General features: G+C 38.4%; 1 protein-coding gene across 1 annotated transcript in view; it reads right to left on the bottom strand.

The window, feature by feature from the left end:
* Positions 1–22,440, bottom strand: part of LOC111608095 (ephrin type-B receptor 5-like) — a 53,461-nt gene that overhangs the window by 17,554 nt on the left and 13,467 nt on the right. The window contains exons 2-5 of the mRNA XM_023330645.1: positions 19,443–19,510; positions 5,971–6,243; positions 2,133–2,302; positions 1,745–2,040 (exon numbers count right to left, since the gene is read on the bottom strand). Coding sequence (XP_023186413.1) covers positions 1,745–2,040; positions 2,133–2,302; positions 5,971–6,243; positions 19,443–19,510 — 807 coding nt within the window. The remainder of the gene's footprint in view (positions 1–1,744; positions 2,041–2,132; positions 2,303–5,970; positions 6,244–19,442; positions 19,511–22,440) is intronic.

Below are 22,440 nucleotides of genomic sequence, written 5' to 3'. Positions count from 1 at the left end.
CTGACTGACTGCGAGCGCAGATCTTTGGACACCTGAATTCAAATGAGCTCACCTTGCACAAAGACAGTTAGAAGGCAATGTCACAATACGTCAAGGCTGGATTACTCGAAAGGAGAAGGAGCACCTTGTGGGAACAGGAGGTCTTTGTCACATGTCTGCTTCCACTCTAGGCAACATTTATCACAATAACAAGACTTTCAAGACCGTTTATTCTAGTAGGAAACGACAGCATGGAAAACTATTAAGCTCACAGCTACGAGAGTGAAAAAAAAAACTTTATCGGTGTCGTACGTCTTGGAATTCCACACAATTTATTGTACTACAACCACAGATGCAATATTATGAGACCAACGTAAAGTAGCACATAAATGTGAAGTGAAAGAAAGGCCATGCTTTTACAAACAGAGTGGCATTTCCTCTGTTTTTAATATATATGTATATATATATAAAATTATCTAGGCAGGGAAACGTATGAAAACAATTTTGAGTGAAATGTACATTTTCTCACATTTCAGTTCGGCAACAGAAAGTGGAATCAGCCAAAATCAGCGGAGGTTAAAGAGTTGGCAAAGACGGAAACAAGAAATCAGCCACAAAATCCAGATCTGAGCACCTTCAGATCAGCAAAGTTTAAGAGGCTGAGATGATGTCAGAATGTGGTTTAGAGGGAGTGAGGATCTTTTGGTGAAGGAATGTTCAGCTTTTATGCTTCCGCACTTTTATAAGGCCAAGGAATTTTTACAACAGCAAATGGGCTGCGTTGATATAAATGCCCAACGAGAAACTCGTGCTGGAAAGAATGCAGCAAGATCTTGTGAAACTATTAAATTGTGTTAATATCGTATCTGTCTTTTTATTTGCTGTGGCGACACGATTGGTTGTTATTGATCTGAAAATATAAAAAAAAATAATAAACCCACACTCTGTTCTCCAAAGATGAACTAAAACATTATATGCATACTACTGTTATTGCCACTTCTAGGTTTTAAAGCAATAATAACTGCTTTAAATAATAAATAATAATAGTTAGTCTTTGAGTGTCTCAAAATTAAGAAATAATTGTTGACATAATTACAACTCCTAATATTTTCTGGAAAAGTTGCCTATTTGTTGATATTTTTGTAAAAGAAAAAAGAATGCTGAAATATCTAGACACAGTGCTGTAATGCACATTTCATCAAGAAACTTAGCGGTGCCTCTAACAATCACTATAAAATAATTTTTTTTTGCTTTTTTAAAGTTTTATAGCTGCTCTTTGAAACATAAAAATAAGAATCACAGATGTACAGTACGTTGCTCTTCAGGCAATAACGACAAGAAAACAGCATGTCCCCAAACATTAATCTATAGTTTTAAAAGTTCAAAGCAAATGAGAACTTGACCAACAATAGTAGGTAAGGAGTTTTGTTGTTGTTGTTACTGCACCATGAGCAAGACGCAGCTTATGCTTTTGGAATAGAAGCTGGCTGCGCTTTATGCACATCTTTGCCAGAAGATTCTTCATTTGTGGAAAGCCGTGGACTTGTCTGGTAATATTTTACAACTAAGTGCCGTGCTTTTCTGCCAGCAACACCGACCTTCACCCAGCAGAGACTCCAATAAGATTTCATTAATTGCAAACCAATTTCACTCTGAACACAAAAGGATCTCCAGGCTTTGCTGAGGTTCTTTAGAGAATTGCTTGTTTCCAGCCTGTGAGTTTTCCCAGTCAGTAATTAACCTCACCACAGGCCTCTGAACTCACCCAAGCAGGCAGATCCGTTGACGTTTGGCTCATATCCTTTGTCACAGACGCATCCTCCGACGGGGACCATCCACTCGCCCTCAGCGTTGCAGTGCATGCGAGGGGGCGTCCCGCCCTGCGCTCTGCTGTGGGGGACGCAGCTCCCTATCACGGGAACCAGAGCAGTCGGCTCTGCACCAGAGGGAGTCGCCGGGTAGGACGCTAAGTGGAGGCTTGTGGCTGGACAACGCCGGTAGAAGATGGACACCCCCATGAGGGAAACGCAAGCTCCACTGTCCACAATTGCCAAGACGAACCTGAAATCAAGGTCACATGTAGAGACGGGAATGTTAAACACTCTTTTTACAGAGGAAGCAAAAGATACAGAAAACAAGGCATCATTGATTACCCGCCACGTGTGAGAGGAGCAAAGCTTCGTGTTTTAACGTTAATGCGACTGTAGCGGTTGGGTTGGTACTGGTGAGGTGAACTGGGCTCCACTTTGGAGAAGCTCTTATCAGCAGCAATGGTGTCGATCTTCACCCAGCCCTCCCTCGACTCTTTATCACTGCTAGATGGCTGTAGAGGCAGAGAGGACAATGCATCACTGTTAGTTATGAGACACATGAACCATTGACTCCTAGGGAGGTATCGTTCATGTTCCTGCCAAATATAATCTCAGCTTAATGGAAGAGTAAAACAGAGAAAGTCATTTTTGTAAGATGGTCATAAAAAATCCTGTTAGCAGTTTGCTAGGGAAACAGCAAGCAGATGGAGCGAGGTGCTATAAAACCCTTAGTGAGGTGAACAACTAACAAGTTCTTCTAAGTAATTACTCAAGGCGGCTGAATACCAATGCACACCTCACTTTTTTTTAAAAATGATAACATTTTCTGTTTATGAAGTCATCATGTCACAGACTGAGTTTAACCAAAGTCAAATAAATAAGGACATACACTTTGAGTCATAAATGTGTGTGATCATTTCCCTGTTAGATTTAAAACTACAACCTGCAGAAATTCTCTCTCCAAGTGTTATTGTCCTCAGGAAAAAGAAAATCTGAATCGGTGAAACTCTAATGACCTCAAAGAAAGATGAAAAACAGTCTCTGATTTCAGTCATTTTGGTTTGCACTAGACTCAAAGGCCTGATTTTATGTCTTAAAAAGATTATTATTATTATCATCATGTCGTAGGAATGACGTGACGTTTAAGGTGAAAGCTGAAAGACTGTAAATATTAAAAATTGTTGCCCATGGGTCCGGTTTAAAGAAACCACTAATCCCAGCAGCTTTTTCTACAGTAATCAGAGTGATTATGCAATCAATCATTGTCGGACGACAATGAAAGGGCTGCCGCTTTAATGTTAACAGCGATGAATCACTAATGATGACTTTAATAATTCTGTCTGAAGGTACTTTGCCTCAAGCAGTGACTAAAATAACACCTGTTTAAATCGGCTGTGGCCAGACTCTACTTAATCAGGAAGTCATTTGGGCCTTGCAGTGGGCATTCAGGGATTAACAGCTTTGGGTACAACACATAACATGCACAAGAGTTTTGTAAATTTACTATTAAATTCAGCTTTGTTACTACAAAGCACAGGCACTTAATACCCAGACAGATTTGGCAATCAACAACTTAACATCCCAAACTTAAACACTCTTGTAAAAATTAACGGTTTCAGATAACTAACTAGAAAAGGGAGTGCTAAGCTCTCCGACAGTGTGGAGGAAACGTTGGGGGTCCTGTGACTGTATTGCCTTTGTTGTAAAGTCAAATGGATCACAGATTTGGTAGTACCGGCACACAGATGGTCACATGCCAGGCCCCCCTGCGGGCCGGGATACAAAGCGACTCACTCACGATGGCGCTACTTCCTCCCTCTGGGTCCCATCCTAGACAAGCCAAGCCGTGCAAACTAAATCATTTGCTTGCAGGCATGTGCACAAAATTAGGACCAAATTAGGCCAATTCTTCTGGGTGCTACATTTAATTAATCATCGAATGTATTTAGCAAACTTTAACTGTTTTAAAATGTACACATTTGGACATTTTTTCCCCTCTCAGTTCTGACACCACTCCATACTTTTGGGTTTAAGCCTTTTATTTTTAATGGACCTGGAAGACAGTGACATCTATGCACCGCCATTCTGCTCTGCTCTGACATGCCTGCTGAAATATAGCCGTGGTTATTTCCCCTCAGGCTGAGAATCCGGAGGTTTATCTGTGAAGACATCATCGCTGTGTGAGCACTGAGCAACGCGCGCCCTTCTACACATGCGCCTTACAAAGGTCAAGGCAGTGTGTGGTGATGGCCAGCTGATAAATGCATCGCCTGGTCATACCATCTCAGCAGTCAGGATGAAGGACAAGACAAGTCCATAAAAAGAAACCTCTCTCTTTCCTTTATTTTCTCCCCAATTTAAAAAAAGTGGGGAGAAACAGATGCAGACTCATAACTATCCAAGAGGAAACAACAGAGCAGTCAGTGTACTTTGAATCAGCACAACTTTCAAACTCAGATTGTCATGAAATGATAAATTACACTCACCGTGTTTGGGAATGTCCTGGTGCTGTGTATGTTCATCATTCCACTGAATGAAGAATAACTTTGTTGTTCGTTTTTTTTTTTTACTTAGGAAGCATCCTAAATATCTCCTTAAGGAATTATTTGCCATAAAAAAAGCTTAATAATTTTTTTAAGAAATGACAGGTAATAATACTGAACAGCTGCTTGGAGCCACAACTTCCACAGTTATTTCACTAAGACTTAAGAAAAAACAGAGCAGATTGCAAAATAATTCACACATCATTGTACTTTCTCACTTTTTGTCCAAAACCCACAAACTTCAATATATTCTGTCGGGATTTTATGTGATAGACCATCACAGAGTACTCCATGTTTTGGGAGAGACCATAGATATTTGATCTTTAATTTTTTTTGTTTTTTGTTACAAACCATTACATTGCTGCTTCTCACTTTGCTCTTGCCACTCTTACAAAAGATCCAGATTTGTGGATTGAACGACTTTTGTCTGCAGAGTTTGCCAACTGAGGTGTGGATCTGTGCAGCTCTTGCTGAGTCTCAAATGCTTTTCTTTCAGATGATGGATTGTACATTATTCCTTGAGATGTTTAAATCTTGGTATATTATTTTGTAACACTTCTTCACAACTTTCTGCCTAAGCTGCTCCTTTGTCTCCAAACCTCTGATTTCTTCATAGAACAGCTGCATTTATACTGGGATTAAATTACACACAGTCACGTGATTCCATGAACAACCTGATGATTCTGGCATTTGGTTGTATGATTTTCACTGAGTAGAGTGTCATCGTAGAGGGGCCTGAATATAAATCAGTGCCACACTTTCAGATTTTTATCCATAACACAACTGACATTCATGTGTCATTTCACTACCACGTCACAACTGTTTGGGCAAGACCAATTAAAACAGTAAAGATGGCTGCTGTAATGTGACCAAATGTGAAAAGGTTTATTAGGTAAGATTGTTTTTGCAGGGCATTATGAATAAAAACATTATTCCTTTGAATGTTATAGTTTTCGTCTGTTTTCCTTTTTTAAAATATTGACAGTTTTTAATCTCATTTTATTCATATATATTTACTATGTGAAAGAATCTGTAAAGCAAGTTCTGAAGTCCCAAAGGGGAACTAACCCAGAAGCCAGAACTGTACCATCTCCTTTTGGTGTGTGTGAAGAGATTTTATTCTGATAAGAGGTGATGGATGTATAAAATTGCATCTGTGGTTAGACTAAGCTGATGCAGCATTGTTTTTCAAAAATTCTTTGCTTTCTGTTCTTGTCTTTTCCTTGTTTTATGACATCATCCAACAAAGACAGGAACCAGAGCTGAAAAAATGCCAAGAGGCGTTTAAAGTTACCAGCACACAGCCATTTAAGAATGGCCTTTGCCACCTATCACAGCAAATTTAAATGACACATTTGTTCCTCATCGACAAATAGCATTTAGACGTGTGCTTCAGAAACAGTGTAAATTAATAGTGCAGAGCAAAAACAGCCATGGATGTTTCTAAAAGAAACAAAACAAAAATTTGCAAAGTATTTTGAAAAGGGAGGTTTTAAATACTCCCCAAATTACTGACCTCTAATTCAGGTTAATGCTATCTGGAACGTGGCGTTCCTTACCACTTCGACACTCAGTGTGAGAGTTTCCAGACAAACTAGAATGAGAAAATACATAAATGTTCCAGAGTTTGATCTCACCTCTGGGGTCCAGGTTTTCATTAACTCCGCCTGCGAGTCGGCCTGCTTGTAGTAGAGGGTGAGGGTTTCCCGACAGGTGGGCGACGGCGTCCGCAGACTGGCACAGTCGCGCACAGAGAAGCGCAACGTCACAAACATCCGCGGAGCCGACTGACGGAGGAGGAAAGGTGTTGCCAGCCAGCTGTCCTGCTGACGGGAATTCTGATTGACATTGCAGACCTCAAAGGTCCGTATGAGCTTCCCCCGGTCATCCAGGACACTGACCTCGTCCCACTGAGGGAGACAGAGACCACACAGGGAGGTGGGGAGGAGGGAAGAGAGATAAATCAGATTAGTATCCTAGGTCGGTTTTAGTTTTCGATCTTCAAGAACTATTGTTCCTTACGGTACAAAACAAATCTGTTCTGAATCCACAGATAAAAAGCAGATTTATCACAATCATTCCAAAAGTAGGCCACGTCTGTGTCCACACACACTAGCGTTTCCTCTGTCTAATTAATCATGATTATCAAACCCAGTAATTAAACCACTTGGGCCTTTCATTTAGTGCCTGGAACATGCTTTAAGTGTTGCAGATAAAAACTAATGACCAGGAGATAACCTAATTAATTTCTGCATGTTTCCCCTTGAGGTAAATCCATGAGATAATTTCAGCTTTAAATGTTCTGGTTCTGCAGTTTTCTCTTTATGTTCCAACACAGGTGGATTAAATATTGCTTGTTTTGCAAAAAGCACCTGATATTAATGAGATTTATCCAGGAGCCCTATGTTCAGCAGAGCTTTGAAATATCCGCTCAGATAATTAGTTTAATTAATTCAACACTTGCAAACCAAAGTCAGCCGTAAGAAGCAGCTGATAAACCTTTACTGTAGTGAAATTTAAGGTCAAGAAATAAAGAAAAAAAATTGCAACAACAAACACATCTGCTCCAGGTGTTGTGCTGAGTTATGTTTTTTGTCTAGAGCAGAGGGAATAGATCTAAATGAGGAAACAGAAGTTAGTACAGCACCAGGGTTTAGAGACCGCATTTATACTGTTGAATGATGTTGAATATTACCGCCTGCAGTTTCTCCTACATTAAATAATTACCTCTTCGTCATTACTTAATGTTTATAGAGAGTTGCAATGTGTAGATCTTTAAATGTATGTTGTTTTATATCTTCAGGGCAAACAAAACAACAAAAAGAAGATAAATGTGCAAACTAAGTATAAAATCTGATTTATTTCATTTAATTAGAACAGTTTCATTTTTTTTCTTGTGTTTGTTTTCCAATGCTTTGCTCTTATTTCTGAAATTTAATTTTTTTTTTAAATTTCCTCCCTGAAATTGAATTGATTTGTGAATTGTTTTACAGTTATTTTTTATTTTATTTCAAAAAATACGCTTCAATTAAAATCTGGTTTTATATGTGCTAATATATCAATTTAGTATTCCTTTGACTTTTTAAAATTGGCGCACATAATTTTGTTCAAAAATGCATCACATCTGTGCTGTAAAACCATTAAATACGTTAAACGCACTTGTGCAACTCGGCTGTTAAAGGTTTTGCATTTTCAACATTATTTTGTCAAACAGATTTGTTTGTTTGCCTGTTAAATATCATATTCATTTGAAAATGTTTTGAAGTGTTTCATCGTGGATTTGTTCTCCTAGATAAAATAACTTTTAGATTTAACCCAGGGTGTTTAGATTGTTCAGGAACACTTCATTCCCATCTCTGCTACCTGTGACATTTCCACAGACGTGTGCAGCATCCTTTATATCTCTGCGTCCTTTCTCCTCTGGGTTGGTCGAGCAGAAGATAAAAGCTTTGTTACAATGATGTCATCTGGTGGTTTGTGGATTTCCACTGTGCAACCTCAACGTTGATGTTTCAGCTGTCCATAAATTTTTTATGGTTCTCTGACATTATGGAAATTGTTCCCTTAGGAAACCGTAATTAGACCCACAGCATGACTCATGCTGTGTGTTTCATGTCTTTTAGCTGAGATGTTTTAATGCAATGGGATGACACAGCTTGAAACTAACCAAATATTTAATTATCAGAAAAGGCACTTTAAGTAGCATTTGCAGTTTTGCGGATTTAGCTGTCGTAATTGTATTAGTGTGTGCATTATGTTAAACACAGTCACATCCATCACAAGCAAAGCTACAAAAATGGGAGCTCATATAAAAAAAATTATATCTAAAAATAATTTAATTTTGGTATTGCTACAGCCCATCAATGCTCTTCTAATGGGTTTTAACTTTTTTTTTGTTGGCCAAGGCAGAGATAAGAAAGGCCAGGCCAAAAGCACAAGTCACATCTGCATTCAAATCTAAAATAGCTAATAAATTAAAGCCTGGAAAAACTTTACATAAAGTTGTCATTTACAGGATAAACCCTCGTTATTGAACTTCACTCCAAACAAGATGTTATTTATTTTTTACTGAAGCAATGATTTAACTCAAGTTAGACGGCAGGTTGTTGTCTCACAAGCCCGTTTTATACTGCAGTTGGAAAACATCATGTGATGTGTTGGCCTGGGCTGAACTGAATTTGTGTAATGCGAGTTCAGTCGTTCACGTGAACGATGGAGCCAGCTTGTGCTTAGAAGAATCTCCTTTCATTCATCTATGTACTGCTTTTAGTAAATTATTTGCATATTCTGGGCACAGAATAATAAATAAACAGAAATGCTTAATGGCTCATTTTCATTTCATATTATATCAAGACCACGGACTTTGAGGAACACCAATCGTTTGATAAAACTACTTATTAACAAACTTAAAATATTACTAAATAGCTTTCTTTGTATTAGATAAGTACTTCTTGATACTAAATAATATTGAGCATCTTTTCACATGTATATAATTTAACACTATACAGATAAAAGCTGCTGTGATTTGATTGATAAAATAATATTTAAGCAGAAAACTGTTATTTTGAAAGATTTATTTCAAAATAATGCTTTCTGTTTGTTCCTTGTGTGTGTTACGGTTTGTTATTTTTGTTGATGTTTTAAGCATTTTTTTGTTATTTATGTTTGGTAGGTCTCATATTTCAGTTCAATAATCTGTGTGAACTATTGCTAGAACAGGACATTTCTCTGTGTTAGTTTCTTAGCACATTCCTGTGTTTTTGTATTTGTGCATTTAAATTCGGTTCTTACAGATCACTGTAGTTTTTTTTCTCTTAAATTTAGTTTGAGCCTTAGTTCAGTTCCTCTCTGTTAATTAGTTGCTCTCCTTCAGTTTCCCTGCTTGCATTTTGCTACACTTGTTGCTCATCACCTCTGATTAGTTAAGAGTTTCTTCTTGTTATCATTGATCCTCCACAATAACCATTATTAATCAGTGTGCCAACTTGTTATTTCAGAATGATAGTAGAAAAAAACTTGTTTTCTGGCCCACCATCATGAATATAAATATCTGGAATTTGCTAATAGTGAAGGGTTTTGAAGCAAAACTGGACAGTTTGGGCAGATGTCCCTTTTTAAAATGTCCCTTTTCAGAATCAAACAGCACTGGCTGCTTAAAACAAGGGATGAAAATGTGAAAAATCCATTATAATAAGCTCCCATCAATCTTATTATAAAGCACAATAGAGGATCTGTCATGCCGTGGGCCTGTCATATTTTTCTTTGAAAGTGCAAAGCGACTTTGTTAAAGTGCACAGCATTACACATTCTTTGAAATACTGGGACATTTTAAGTCTCTGCCAGAAATCCTAAAGCTGGTCGTCATTTGCTCTTTCAGCAGGATAACGATCCAAAATGTGGATTAACACAGAAGTAGACAATCAGAAACAAATCTGCACTTTTCATGGCCAGCTCAGCCGTTAGACATAAACCCTGCAGAGAATGTTTGAGGTGACTGAGGAGAAGAGAGAATAAGAGACGACCTGAATGATCTAGAGAGATTGGGCGAAAAGGAATGATCAAAGATTTCTCTCTCTTTATGCTCCAACCTTGTGAAATCGTGAGTTTGCAAACTGAGAGGAATGCCTACAATTGCAGATGGCACTACAGCTGCATGCAAACACACAATTAAAATCAAATTGAGTCCAGTTATAAAAACTAGCATTGATAATAACTCTGAAACACTTTTCACAGAACCAAATAAAAAATAAAAGTAAAAACTCTGTGAATCCCAGACAAGGGCAATAAAATTACCAAACGTGGGTGTGTGTGTGTGTGTGTTTTCTTTTTAACCCCAATCTCTTTTCTTTTCTCATCCCAGCTTTTCTTTTGCATTCTGCTGAAAACTGTGGCTATGGCGTGTTGTTGGTGATTTCAAATATCAAGCTGACATTTTGACAGCTGCACAGCAGAGAAGCATGACTCCCATTTACACACACGCACACACACACACACACATCTATAGGGCTCTAATGTGGCCGCTCCCTCACATGTTCATCAGCTGTGGCCCACATACCTTTATAAACGAGGTGACAACATAAGCAGAGACGTGACGTTAACGTTTGGCTTTTTCTGTGAAACCGTATGAGGTGAATCTTGATTTCCTTTATGATCTAGGGAAAACCTTTATAAACAATAACCATTTTAGAGTACTGTTTTTACACCTTTAAATATCCTGCATGTACACAATAATAGAATTTTTTTTGTGGATAAATAATGATCCAAAAGCATTCATTTCTCCATAGCCTTCCATCTCATTTGTTTTAATTTGCCTAATATTTTAGTGAATCAAAGGGATGATGCCAAAAAGTAATGAAATGCAATCGCCATATCCCAAAAAACGTTTTTTTTTTATATTAATGGATAACAACAGACAAGATAATGCAAGTGATTTTCAAAATGAATCCTCCCTCAGTGTAAAGGACAGAGCAACAAGGACACCTATGAAAAGACATCTTGATGTTGAATTTATTTGAAAATAAAAATTCTCTTCATGCCCATCGTTATGGTGAGGGTGGTGGAATCAAAGAAAAAAATTCAATGTCAACAGAGCAAATTACTGAAAATCAGGCATATTTGTTCTGTTTTACAACACATTTTGAACAATTTGCTATAATTATGTGATACTGATACATATTATGGAAATAATTTTGTGTTTCAGTGTAAAGAAGGACTACTATTTGAGTTTGGAGCAGCCTTTTCCTGATTCTTTTGCATTGCCTGGAGTTGTGTACCTGTGACAGGTGAATAAATAATCAGGTTTTATTTTACTTCAGCAGAATACAAACTTATATTTAAGTGAACTCAGAAAGGAACTCGGTTAGACTCTCCAAAATGCAAATGTACAGGCGGGTTTTAGGCTTACCGGTTACAGAGCTCACTCCCTTCAGGGATAAAAAGACTCTGATTTTAGGTTTTAGGTCCAGCTTGTCCCTCGGGACAAGCTGGACCTTTTCTGGTTTAATTCAAAAGAATTATGTATTAGGCCCTGATCATCATTATTCCCCGTACAACAGTGGAAAGAAGACAAAAGGTCCAACCAGCCAACAGGGGCGCATTTCATGTGTGATTCATGGTTTTGTACGTGTTACTCCATCTTGGCGCGCTTAGGTCTGTTTCACTGTGGTTCTGACAGTCAGTGGGGAGGAAAATCTTCATAGCATCACACATCACAGAGTGATTTGGTATTTGGACCAGCTGGAATAATGATATGATCAGTGAGCACATAAAAAGCGTCTGAGGCGCTGTCGGTCTAATGGAGTGAAAGGACAGAAATGTCTTTCCAAGGCTCTGACTCACTCTGTTAGATCAGGCAACGAGGGGAAATTGGAACCAGGAAACAACAGAGAGTAAACGGTCGGCTGGACGGATGCAAATGAGGAGAGTGGGGAAAAATTTGTAAGCTGAAAATTGAGCACCAGTGTGAAGTTTTATGGGTTTGCATTTAAAGATAGTAGGGGGTTATGCAGTAAAACATTGATACACCATGGCTTTAAATTAGGGCTGTGAGAAAGTGTTTTCTCCTACACAGATTTATTGTGTTTCAGCTTTATTGTCACACTTGAATGTTGCTAATGGAGCTAATTTTAAAATCAGATAACCTGAGAAGTCCTTGAATAATAATTTGATTTATGAGTGGAAAGATTACATCTGAACCAATTTGTCTCAATGGCAAACCTGACCCTAAAACGAATAGCTGGTTGAATCACTCTCACTAGCGGTCAGATCATTGACTTGCTGTTCAACAGAACTGTGGCTAAAAGGGCAGTATGATGTACTTTCCAGGCACATAATGTCATTTTATAGCCCAATTAAGTATCCTACCTTCATACAGAATAAAATTTCTATATTTATCAAACATAACTTTAAAGAAATTTGACTTTGCAGTTTAACACCTTGACATTGGACCTTAAGAAGCTCCTGCTCTTTCTAACGTTCAACCTTCGGTACAGCAATGCCTTTATAGTATGCAGTTTACAACCATTCTCAAGTGTGTTGAACCGAGAAGTAGTTTGTATAAGTTCAGCAGTTGTTTTTCAGACATGCATTAGTTTTATACCAGAAGGTTTTGTCCACAAAACAGCTTAGCTCTCCTAAACATGCTGGTTTTGCTCAGCCTCTTTTTTGCTGGTAAACTCCTGCTTAACTGAGGCATGTGAAACTGGCAATGCTTAAGATGTTGCTCAGGATTCTTTTGTGACATCCTGGATGAGTTGTTTGCTGGCGACTGGGAATGTTCAGCTCTGTTCAATGTTTTCTCTGTGGATCACGGCTTTCCCTGTGGTCTGCTGACATCTCTAAGCCTCAAGAAGGGTTCTGTAAAACTTTTCAGGATGATGGCTGTCAGTAACTTTCTCATTTCTTTAGAGGGTGAGTGCTGCTCTTTGTTTAGTGATTTCTTGACTCTACTGATCGAGTAGTAATGTTGCTAATCAAAAAATCTATTATTTAACTGATGTGTTTTAGCACACAGGATCTCATTTGACCAGGTTGGTTTGCCCACATCAGTAAATTTTTTATTTAACCCTCTATGGCATGACTTTTTATTTTTGTGGGGAAGAAATATTTTCCTGCATTCTTTGGGAGCTTGGTGGTCCCTAATTACATGTCAATCATAAAATCGGACTCTGACACCTCCTGGAACCAGATTTGGGTTTGTTGCCTCAGGGTAACATTGGTCTAGAACACCAAGATTGTCTACACTGATTATGAGAAATGAAATACAAATCAAACAAAAACTATATTCATAAAAGAACTATTTTTTGGACAAAAATATGTCAAAAATCATGCCCCCCAAAAAATAAAATAAAGGAGCAATGTGAGGTACAGCTATGTGGTTTGTTGCCTGAGGGCAACGCCATGCCATAGAGGGTTAAAAAAAAAAGTTAATCACCATTTAAAAATTCCATTTTGTGTTTTTATCAGCAAAAAACATCAGAAAACAAATTAAATTAATATTCTTAACAAGTATACGGAGCAGAGTCTGCATTATTGCGATGAGAGATTGCGTGCAAAACCACAGCTTTCTGTTTTGTGTGACTTCAAACGCCTTCCTCATCCATTACTCCTCGACCTTCCAGCCCTTTTTTCTCTTTTGCCTTGTCTCATTTTCCCTCCTTTGTAAAAACAAAAAAAAGGGAAAAAATGGGACAAATTGGGGAGGAGGGGTGGATGAGTTGTTGGAAAAGTTACAGAGAAAAAGAGGAACACTCATCTTTGTGATTTAATTTGAAGTGAAATGTCGGAGGGCCGTGCAAGCTCTCCAGTGACAGAGGGCAGGGAGGGGCAGGGCCTCTGACACGACACACACACATGGGATCACAGACACAAGTGAAGATGCACATTTACTGCATTGATATATGCAAAATTAATTCTCACAATGAGCAGAGAGTGAAAATAACTGGAGCAAAAGAAGGCAACTAAATGAGAAACGTTTCCACTGATTTGAGAAGAAAAATGACAAAAAAAAAGAGGATCAAGATGATTGTGGGAGGACAGATGAAATGAGTGTGTGAAGAGCAATGGAGGAAAGAGTTGCACACATGGGGAGAAAGTCAGTAGTAAGAGTGCAGAAAGATGGAGCAGGAATGACTGCAGTAACTGATATCCATGGACTCTAAAGCGAAAGAAAAACTGGGATGTGAAAAGAAAGGAGAGAACAGGGTTAAAAAGAACACACTCACACACACACACACACACACCCACACCCACACGCCATCTCTCCTCGGCTCCTCTCACGGTCTGTCTTTCTACTTTTCTCAGCTCAATGCCCCCAGGTCAAATAACCATATCTTCATCTCAGCAGCACTTGTCATCCAGGGACCGCAGAAGAAAAGAAAAAAGGAAAACTCAAGCTCATCCCCAGACTTACTTCCTCTCTCTTCCACACACACACGCACACGCCCTGTCCCTCCCATTAGCAGTTGCCATCACGGTTCACAAATTTCTAACGCACACGAGGCCCTGTTTAATCAAACATCATGTTCAATTATGTCCCAACGCTGGAAGACAGAACGGGACGCCGCCGCCAGAAGGTAGAGTTAGTGTAGAAGAAGATAAAAGGCTGACGTTGGTGCATCTGCCTGCCAGATGTTGGTGAAATTCTGCTCTGCTTTACAATCAAACCTTTCTAATCACTTTCAGCGACTTCCTAGTGTGGTTTGATGCTGTTAATATAATATCTGAACATCTCTACACAGTCTGACGGAGTCATTCTGCACTGGCGATCTGCTTTCAGGTCTCTTTAAAATGAAAATTTCACTCACAAGCGTCAAAGCATCAGAACAATGTATAAGTCTAATTATGAGCCATATTAGAACTGAGCAGTAATCACTCACAGATGAATGAATTTAACTGACCCAAAAGTTGACCCTCGCACAGTCACGCAAGCACACACATAGCGATCAGAAACCACCCTCCAAACTCGCACACACACACACACACCCTCAAGGTAGCCTAATGACATTATAAGGCCTCGCAAGAGTATTTATAATAATAACAATAACCTCTACTTTACCAGATAAAAAACCTTGTTGAGATCTAGAATCTCTTTTACAAAAGGGGCCTGGCAAAATAACAGAACCACTCAAAAGTACCAACATCTACATTCAACCAGAGAAACAGATTCATTTAGCCTCAAAAGCTTCAGAGCACAAAATAATAAATCAACTAGCAAAAAGCATGACAGTCAAAAGTGGTTGAAGTTTTTTTTTTCCTTGCTGCATCTTGTTGTAACCACAGACCTCAGTGTATTTTATTGGGTGTTTTATGTGACAGATCGACACAAAGGCGACTGTAGTTGTTAAGTGAAAAACAATATGTGGTAGTAGAGCTGCAGGAAGTGAGAAAAACATGCAATGTGTGATGAAATAGTAAATGTGATAATGTGACCTAACATATAAACAAGTAATTAAAGTGTCAACGTCTTTCCGCTTTAAGCTCTCACCAAGCATAGTCCTCTGTGTACTGTAAGACAAGCTAATTGTATTTAATATTTTGATCTCCATACTAGGCTTTATTTAAAAAGTTGCTCCTGGTCAGCATCTCACTGCAAAAACACAAAATCTTACCAAGTCATTTTGGTCTAATTTCTGGTTAAATTATCTTAGCACACTTAAAATAAGACCAAACTAACTTGTAGGTAACTTTTTAAGAAAGATATAAGAGCTTGTTTAGAGTCAATAATTCATTAATTTTGATGAAAATGTACCAGTTCCATTGGTAGATTACTTCACTTATAACAAGACATTTTTCTCATGGTGTGAGTACAATTATCTGTCAGTGGAACTGACACATTTCTATCAAATTTATTGACTTAAAACAAGCTCTTATATCTTGCTAATAAGTTACTTGTAACCTAGTTTTGTCATATTTCAAGTGTGCTAATATTTTAACTAGAAATTAGACTAAAATTACTTGTAATTTTTATGTTTTTGCAGTGCTGCTGTATTCACATTGGAACAACTTGGACCAATAATCTGCTGCTTCACACTTTCATTGGCTGTTGCTAAGCTTGTTCACAGATTGGTGGGTAATCAGCTCTCCTAAATGTGCCTAGTTATGTGTCTAAAAGTTAAAACACGTTTGACTGACATCAGCTGGAGTTAAGTCAGACATTTATAGAATGAAATCTTAACCCTTCACGCAACTGTGACAAACATCTAGTTCAGACTGGTGAAGATTTGTCTTAACTGGGACAAAAGTGGGGAAAAATGTTATGTTTTCACTTTATTTATTACATCATGCAAATATGGCCACTATTAGAGTGACAATAGTGTTTAGGTGTTTAGAGAGAGAGTAATGAGAAGTCGTTAATAGGGCAAAGCAAATGTGTGGGAGAAGGTGGTCTGGTCAGATGATACCAAAATGAACATACATGCTGGTATTTGCACAGTTTTTACTCATTTTAAATTACAGTTCTGCTAGTTTCTGTTCATCTCTGCTGTTTCACTATTTTGATTGTCAATTTAATGCCCAAATACACCTTTACACTTTGAACATGTGTAACTAACCTACCTAGCTGCACATTTCTTTGGACCAAATTAACTAAATTCTAAATAACTGCACAATATTATTGTTGCAATTTTGTTATTCTTTCTGTGATTGCTTTACTTGCCTTTCACTTTACTGCTGTTGCACAGAAATGTCCCTACTGAAGGAATTTTTATACTATTTCTATTCTAGAAGTGCAACAAAATGGCATAGACCAAAACATATTAACGGCCTAGTCAAAGGACAGAAATCCAATCCAGAATTCTTGGCATAAACTGAATACTGGTGTTCGCAGACGTTCTCCACCCAGTGTGACTGAGTTTGAGTCATCTCATTGTGAAGAATGGGCAGAAGCACAAAGTGTCCACATGTGCAAATCTGGTAAAACACACCATAAAAGAATTGTACCTGTAACTCCAGTGAAAGGTGATTCTCCAACATGTTGACTCAGTGGTGTTGAATATGAGCACACTAAGCACACTGAGTTCAGACATTATCATTGCTTTACTGTGAGTAATTCTGTCATGGATTACCATAAACAATAGAGAAAAACACAAGAAATAGGCATTTAAGTCTCCTGAGAAATGAGAGGTGGGGCCTGTTATGGCTGCTTCTGGTAAAGTCAACTTTCAGCTATTATAAAAGATAATAATCCTGTCTCAAACCCATAACTATATATTAGACGTGCCTCTACAAGCCCTCTGTAAATCTGAAGTTATTAGTTCAAAAAATGACCCTGCAAAAGCTGGATTTGAATATCCTGGGAATGATCCTAAGGCTCTCCTGCCAGTGCCCTAGCGTCACACTGCACAACAGCCTGAAAATCGTTTTATATTGAACAACTGTTTTGCAACACAGTTATTTGTTAGTGACCCTTTTGACATGTCCTGCTGTGCAGCAGAACCAACACCACCACAGAGACGTCGAATGCAGTGACAGAGAGAAAAAAAAACAGGATGTTTGTGGAAGTCAGCTGTACTTTTCTGTTGCTGTAATCGTGGAAAATGTGTGGAGCAAACTGTGTTAATTCAGCTGCGCGTTTAGGTTTATGAGTGTGTGAGAGTGTGAGACTTGTTTCAGTGATGCTGTCTGCTTTGAAGGCAAATTAACACCTCGTTTATGTGTGAAAGTGACCATGAGTGTTTCTGATTTTAAAGAAATGAATACAGTCAGAGTGTTAGCTCCTGTATATCCTGTGGCGTTTGAACTGAACCAATCCTTTCACCTTTTAGAGTTTGGATTTAAGACCTGCTGATCCACAGAAAAATAGCTGTTGTTCCGTGAAAATAGATTTATTTTCTTTCTCTCTCTGATGCTGTTATTTCCTTGATTTATTTGGTTGGTTTTGGTGTTGAAAAAGCCTCTTGTGTCTGCAATTGTAAAACCAATGCCAGCAGTCAACCAGGTTCATACGCTGAACTCTTTCTCTCCCCTTTTTCCCAGAAATGCACGCTGACAAAAAAGTAAATCTACTGCCTGAATTAGAGGAAGACCTCAATCCTTTGAGTAACAATACAACGTTATTCACGGAGAGGCTCAAATTGCATATTTCTTTGGCCTTTTCTGACTTCTGTAAAGCTCCAACCTGATGATTCAGTTTTAGCGGCAACCATGCACTTAAAAATCTGTCTTTTGTACTCATCAAAAACTAAACAAGACTTTGATACAAGGTAAAAAAAATTTAAGTAAACCTTTTATATATATTTCTATTAGTGCTCCACATTATTAGAAAATCTTATGATGATGATAAAAATGAAACATTTCTATTTTCTTCTTTCCTCTATTTCTCTTTGCTTCTTTCTCTTTTTGGCCTTTAGGATTATGGGTAATTTCATTTCTGTCTGGTGTGAGCATCTGCTGTCATGAGACGGGCTAAATGTAATCTTAGCATGTACGATGTAAGCTTATAACACTTAGAATATATTAACCATTAACTGAGTTTACTGCTGTGATTAATTGAAACTACTGGCATTATATAAATAAACTGGGTTGAACTGAATTGAACTATTGCACTCTAAACAGTTCTTTGCTATATGAATGTTGCAAACAATCACAATGGCAATATAATAGTTTAATTAGTGTGCAAAACAAATTTTTGTTTAGACGTAATACAAACAAACAAGCAACATTATTACACAGACTGATAATTGTAAAAATTCTGTCACACAGCTTAATTTACCTCCCATGCCTCCAAGTTGTCCAAACATTAAGCAAAAACAGACATTTTAAATTGGCAGGTGGTGATTCAGAGCTGCAGAGGAACTAGACTTTCATGCTCACCCTGGGCCAAATTCACAAAGTTACTGCATTGCCTAAATATGTGCAAATCAACATTTTCCATCCGTTCAATGGTCAAAGAAAGACCTGCTTCTGCTTTAAAGAGTGACCTGGTCTTACCATGGCCTGAAATGCTTGTTTATATCACTCACTGTAATCACATCTGTCTGCTGCATCTGTGTCTGAAGAGAAGAAAACTACAACCTGATACAAACATGAATAATTTATATTTATTTTATTTTGGATCAGGGTTATCCAAAGTTTCTTTTGAGTAATTTAATGCATCCAAACAAACAAACTTTTCATTGCAACTTGATATTTATCTAACATAATTGATCCAGCAGGGGGAAAAAAAGATTTGATGGTATGAAGCACATATAATTAAGACAGGATGGAAGCAGCAGCAGTCAACTTAGTCTCAGTTTTTCTGAGAATGTCATTGTAAGGGCTGAAAAGTGTTGCAGAACATCCTTATTTTTCAGATCAACAATGTAATGAGTGCAGTTTATAGAAATACAGACACAACTCCTCAGTTTCATAAACAATAAAATACAGAACATAAACACACTCTTTGTTGGCTACTGTCATGGGGGCAGCTGAGATAAAATCGCAGTCAGAACATCAACAGCACGTACTGGGAGTTGAGTTGGGTTAAGTCAGGAACTTTGATCATTTTAATAAACTAAATTACAATTTTAAGTTATAATTCAATTATGACTTCATTCTTAGATCACATCTGTGTGTGCAGCTTTAATCCCAAAAACACCTGGAAACCACTTTTGCAGATCAGATCAATACTTACCCCAGATAGTTTTGGATGGGTGGTCCAGCCCAGCTCTGAGGTAGTCTCTGTTGTGTCCAGCAGCATCACTGGTAGGTGGAAAAAGCAGAGACATTGACAAGTTGTGAGAAAAAAACCCAGACAACATCTGCAGCATTCTGTTTAAAATAATTGCTAGAATCTTGACAGTTTCACGGAGGAACAGCTTGAGCACTGAAATAAGACGAGAAACTGTGAACCAGAATCAATATTTGAAGATTTGAGAACAGCCACACTTTGGCACTCTGGGGTCCCATCAAGATCTGAAACTCAGTTCAGTACATTAGGTATTCATTTTCAAGAATCCTTTTAGATTAAGAGTTTTTGTTTGATATCCCACAAAGTTGGAAGTCGCTGCACAGTTTGTGTAGCTGCACCACATTTCTTTTTGATTTTTTTTTTCCTTCTCTGTGAAGTGAAATCAGGGCGATCTCCAACTGCGTGCATCTGTCAAACCCGATAGCTGATTCTGAGTGATGAAGCATTTTGGCACCAACTTCTGGGATTTAGGAAATTAAACTGATTGACCCGTAGGGGCACTGTGATTATAAACCAAATTTCCAAGATTAAAAATGCAATGACAGCTACTGTTACATGTTTATAGAAACCTGCAGATTTTACCCTTTACATTTCCTCTGTTGGATCAACATGCTTGGTGCTCAACTTTTGCTGCATTTCTTATCAGAAATGCTTTCATTCCCTCGGATCCGGAGAGAGAGAGCAATGAGGATAAGGCTGTACTTTTTTTGCGCTCGAGGGTGTTTTCCCATAAATTTGCTTTTGGGGGTTTAAGTGCCTTAAAAAGCAAACTGGCAAAGAAATTGCGCACACTCCCTCACACACTCACTCACGGGCTCACTCTCACAGAGTGACTTTAATGCTGAGTGCTGCATGCTGACACATGGCAGCTTCCCACACAGATTCGAAGCCCTTGAATTTTCCATTAGTATTCAGAAACTGTGGCGGTTGCTCTTCATTCAGCTTGGCACAGCCTGCATCGGGGGACTGAATGCACGCCAAAGTTTGCCGTTGACACAGAGGTGGTGAACGCATCAGACTTCGGGCCTGCGCGTTCGGAGCTAATGGAGGAAAAAACACAGAGCGCACTAATCACCTAAAGGGCTCCAGACACATATTCACAGATGAGGCACTGTGGGAGAGAGGAACCATCATCCACTCTTTACAGATGAATAATTCCTCTCATTGTTGCTATATTTTTATGCTTTCATTTCCATTTAATGTCACCCCATTGCTTACTGGAGAACTAATGGCTCTCTTTTGCTCTCCCTGACAGCCTAACAAAGACAGAGTAATGGTATCTTCTGAATCCGTTTGCACACTGGGAATTTAAAAAGTATGCCAACCCACAAAAACAACAGTGACCCACAGAGAACAACAGATACATCTTTAGTCCCGGAAATGCAGAGAGACGTGCACAGAAATCTGCTGCCTGTCTTAATAAATCAAACAATAAAAAGAACACGGTATCTCCTGTAGCCCCTGACTCATATCACTGTTCTCTGGCTGCTCTGAAAACTGATTTTTTTCCCCCTCTCTGTTTTGCAGGATTAAACTCGCAGATGGAGAACCCACAAATCTGTCCTGCAAGCCTTCATTCCTCAGTAGGTCTGTCTGATTTCACCCACTGGCTTGTCTTTATGTCAATCTCATTAAAGTCACAGATTTTCCATGGACGTCCTCCAGGATTTGAGGTGATACAAGCTGCATCAGCTGCTGGAATACAAATTTACTGTGACGTGTTTCTAGGTTTGTGCAGCGCAAAGGACCAAGTTGTCGAGGGGAGCTGAAGACAGTAAGCCCACAGAAAGCAAACAATTTCACAAATATCTGTAAACAATTTTTGTTTTTATTATTTTGATTACACTAGGTGTGTGTGCATGCGTGTGTGTGTGGTTATATCCGAGTTCCACTTTTCCTCATGTTCTCTTATGACAACCCCAAACATTTGTAATTTGTGCAAAGTGGAGCACAGCTGTGGAGTAGAAGGGAAAATGGTTTGCAAACACAAATCTTAAAAATGTGGCATGCATTGCTATTTAACCCCCTTTATTATGACACTCCTAAATAATATCCAGTGCAACCAACTACCTTTAAATTAAATGTGGAGGAGCTGCAGAAATCCACAGCTGATCTTGTACTGGGGCAACAATTAGATGTACCGGTACTCTATATAAATCTTTTATGGAGAAGTAGGAAAAGTTAGAAGACTGAAGTTTGCTAGATGGGGGACCAAACAAAGTTATGGTCTGGTAAGACCAACTTTTAGCCTCCATAAAAACGTTAAATGTGGAAGAAAACATAAACTTGGACAAATCAACCTCAAGAAACATGTTGAGCTGTAGCGATGCTTTTATTTCAGCCAGGACAGAGGAGCTGGACAGAAATGAAGGGGAACTAAATACAGAGCAGATCTGAAAAAAAAAGCTTGTATAGCCTGTAAAAGACTTAAGACTTGGGCTGTTATCCACATTTCAGCAGGACAGATCTAAACGTTGCAGGACATTGGTCTTTGAGGCCTGGATTTGAAGATCCCTGGTTTTGATGAAAGCATATTGAAATAACCTAGTCAAAGTTCAGATTCAAATTCATTTGAGGATTTGCAATAAGACTTGAAGAAATATGTTCGCATGTGCTCTCCATCTAATTTGACCGAGAGACGCTTTAAACACATTTCAGATATTTTTTTATTTTTATTTTTCAAAAACATGCACCCTTTCCCTGTAGTTCCTGGGGGATGAATACTTTTACAAAGCTCTGTGAGTTACGAAACACATTTGCACCACATAAGCTCACAGATCATGTGCTGTGGCCTTATTAAGTATCATCCTTTTTACATCAAATAGATCACACCCAGACACACACACATGCATAAGTAGCGAAATGTGTCATTGCCGATTCATTTAGCCATCCTCCTCGGGCCCAGTCATGCATAAAAAACACGCAGCAAACAATTCTGACA

This window comes from Xiphophorus maculatus, chromosome 3 (assembly GCF_002775205.1).
Source record: "Xiphophorus maculatus strain JP 163 A chromosome 3, X_maculatus-5.0-male, whole genome shotgun sequence".
NCBI lineage: Eukaryota > Metazoa > Chordata > Actinopteri > Cyprinodontiformes > Poeciliidae > Xiphophorus > Xiphophorus maculatus.
Note: the sequence above shows the minus strand (reverse complement) of the source record. Positions and strands in the feature narration are given on the sequence as shown.